The sequence below is a fragment of the Electrona antarctica genome (assembly GCF_951216825.1).
Source record: "Electrona antarctica genome assembly, chromosome: 13".
Taxonomy (NCBI): Eukaryota; Metazoa; Chordata; class Actinopteri; order Myctophiformes; family Myctophidae; genus Electrona; species Electrona antarctica.
The window spans coordinates 34,895,783-34,898,282 of NC_136794.1; the positions used below are offsets into that span (position 1 = coordinate 34,895,783).

The following is a 2,500-nucleotide window of genomic DNA, read 5'->3' on the forward strand; positions in this document are numbered from 1 at the left end:
TGAGTACTTTCTACTTTTTGTACTTTAACCCATTTTGACCTGAGATCAGATTCTAAAAATGTCTTCTACATCCTGACAGCCTCCTTTTCAGAGGCTGGAAGGATGACATCTACCATTAAGAGTTTTATAAGTCTTTGAAGTGAATTTTGACATAGATTGGGTGTTGATGATGCATTGTTCTATCTCGTCTATGTGAGACCTAAAAATGTTTTTCCTAATCAAAGATTGTAAAAAGTGTCTTAATTGTAAGTACTGGAATAAGTACTTACAATTCCTCCTTCACCTCTGAAAATGACTTAATGTTTGTACTACTGACTAGACAACCTAAGTTGTTAACACCTTTGTTAGTCCACCTTTGCAAACCAATCTCACTTAGACTTGCCGGTAAATCCGGGTTATGAGAAACAGGTGAAAGGACAGATGTACTCTTTTGAATTTCTTACACTTTGGCCACATTGATAAAATTCCGTTAACAACAAAGGATTTGTTGAGCCCTGACAAACTCAGAGGTCAGAGGTCAGAGGTTTTCAACCATTTTGAAATCGAGGTCCATTATTTATTGGGCATTTGTTGAGCCACGGACCACCATTTGATGACGTTGGTTGAGAACCAGTGGTTTAAGTGGTTAACCCTTTATAGTGGGAAAAGAGCCAAATGATGAAAGTCATCCATGGAACTCTTAAGCTGCGTTCAGACTTGGATAGTTAGAGTGGCGCGATGACATGCAAGGTTTAACGCAAAGACTAGAAGTTGCGGGTGTGGCGCGAACGGGTGCAGCACGAATGTGTGCGGCGTGAACAGGTGCGGCACGAATGGGCGCGACGTGAAGGGGCAATGCGAACGAGGTGACAGGAATGAAGCAAACAACGATCTGGTACCCCAGCTGGCTGTTTGGTTTTATGCATTCCAGTTCCAACTGAACTGACAGCCGGGACTCGGCAACGGTGGAAAAAACCCTTTGCAAAGACATAGGAACTAATTTTGCTGCTCATAAATGATATAGTAGCAGAAATTATGTTAAATATATTGAACCAAGCCGTCTTGGGTGAACGAGCGAGTCCATTTGGTTACACTCCCAACCGTAAATTACTGTGTCTACAGCCAATCGGCGCGTGATGGGAGATCTCTTTTATTTTTTACCAACGCTGACCTGCATGACCAAAGTGAAGCGATTGAAGCGACTGGAAACAGATATATATCTTCAGGTTTGAACGCAGCTTTACACATGTACAGTCATGCGGAATAAAAACATTAAATGATTAATGACATTCTGCGTCTTTTCTCGTTCTCCATTACTGCACACAGTGTGTGTGTGTGTGTGTGTGTGTGTGTGTGTGTGTGTGTGTGTGTGTGTGTGTGTGTGTGTGTGTGTGTGTGTGTGTGTGTGTGTGTGTGTGCGTGCGTGCGTGCGTGCGTGCGTGCGTGCGTGCGTGTGTGTGTGTGTGTGCGTGCGTGCGTGTGACCATATGTCCCTGGCCTGCATACATTAATTATAGGAAATGTAGGTGCGTGCGTGCGTGCGTGTGTGAGACCATGATGTTCATGCATACATGTACGAAGGACAAATGTGATGTTTAAGTGTGTGTGTGCACTGCGTGTTACTGGCAGTGGTGGAAAGTTACATTACATTTAACAGTACATTTACTGAAGTACTGTACTTACAGTATGTCCTGTTTTTGTGTTTGTTAAATTTAGTTTTTGTGTTTGTTTAGTTTTTACTTTACAGGAGTATTTCCATAGCGACGACGAGCCACCGTTGGCAAGCGAGATTATTTTTCCTAGCATGGTTGTGACCGACTTGCATGGGTTGAATGCAGGCTTCAACCCGGCAGGCACCGGCGGTCACAGGGGGACTAGGGTTGCGCGCGTGCGTGCGTGCGTGCGTGCGTGCGTGCGTGCGTGCGTGCGTGCGTGCGTGCGTGCGTGCGCTCACCTGGTAATGCACAGCACCACCACGCAGATGATGGCCACCTGCAGAGCTCCGATGATGGAGGCGATGAGCACGTAGCGCAGCTTGCCGGAGCCGGGCACCACGTACAGAACGTTGTACTCCTTAGTGTCACACTGAGGCCCGCTGAAGCCCGCGTGGCAGCTGAGATCACGCACGCACGCGCACACGCGCACACGCACACACACCCACACACACACACACACACACACACACACACACACAGCACGTTAGACTCCTTAGTGTCACACTGGGGCCCGCTGAACAATCAGATAGGACCCTTCTGTCTGGATGTATGGGCTGCCAACGCCACAAAATCGTTTTTTGACACTTAGTAGGCCGTTCCCGCATAACTTCTAGGTATGATGATGATGATGTCACGCACATACCCTCTATTTTCAGCAATTGTTACTGACAGACATTCTTTAAGTTTAAGACACACATACGGGTATTTCTGGGCGTGGTTGAATCCGCCATTCCTTTACGAGGTGAAAACAGCACAGCTTTCACAGTTGGAATTGCATTAGGGAACGTACACGTTCTGATAACATT

The 2,500-nt window shown here is 46.4% G+C and overlaps 1 protein-coding gene across 3 annotated transcripts in view; it reads right to left on the bottom strand.

Moving 5' to 3' along the window:
• The window catches only part of tmeff2a (transmembrane protein with EGF-like and two follistatin-like domains 2a), a 365,596-nt gene that overhangs the window by 1,848 nt on the left and 361,248 nt on the right, over positions 1-2,500 (bottom strand). For all 3 annotated transcript variants that reach the window (XM_079517922.1, XM_079517923.1, XM_079517924.1), the window contains one exon: positions 1,934-2,092. In XM_079517922.1, the coding sequence (XP_079374048.1) occupies positions 1,934-2,092 (159 nt within the window). The remainder of the gene's footprint in view (positions 1-1,933; positions 2,093-2,500) is intronic.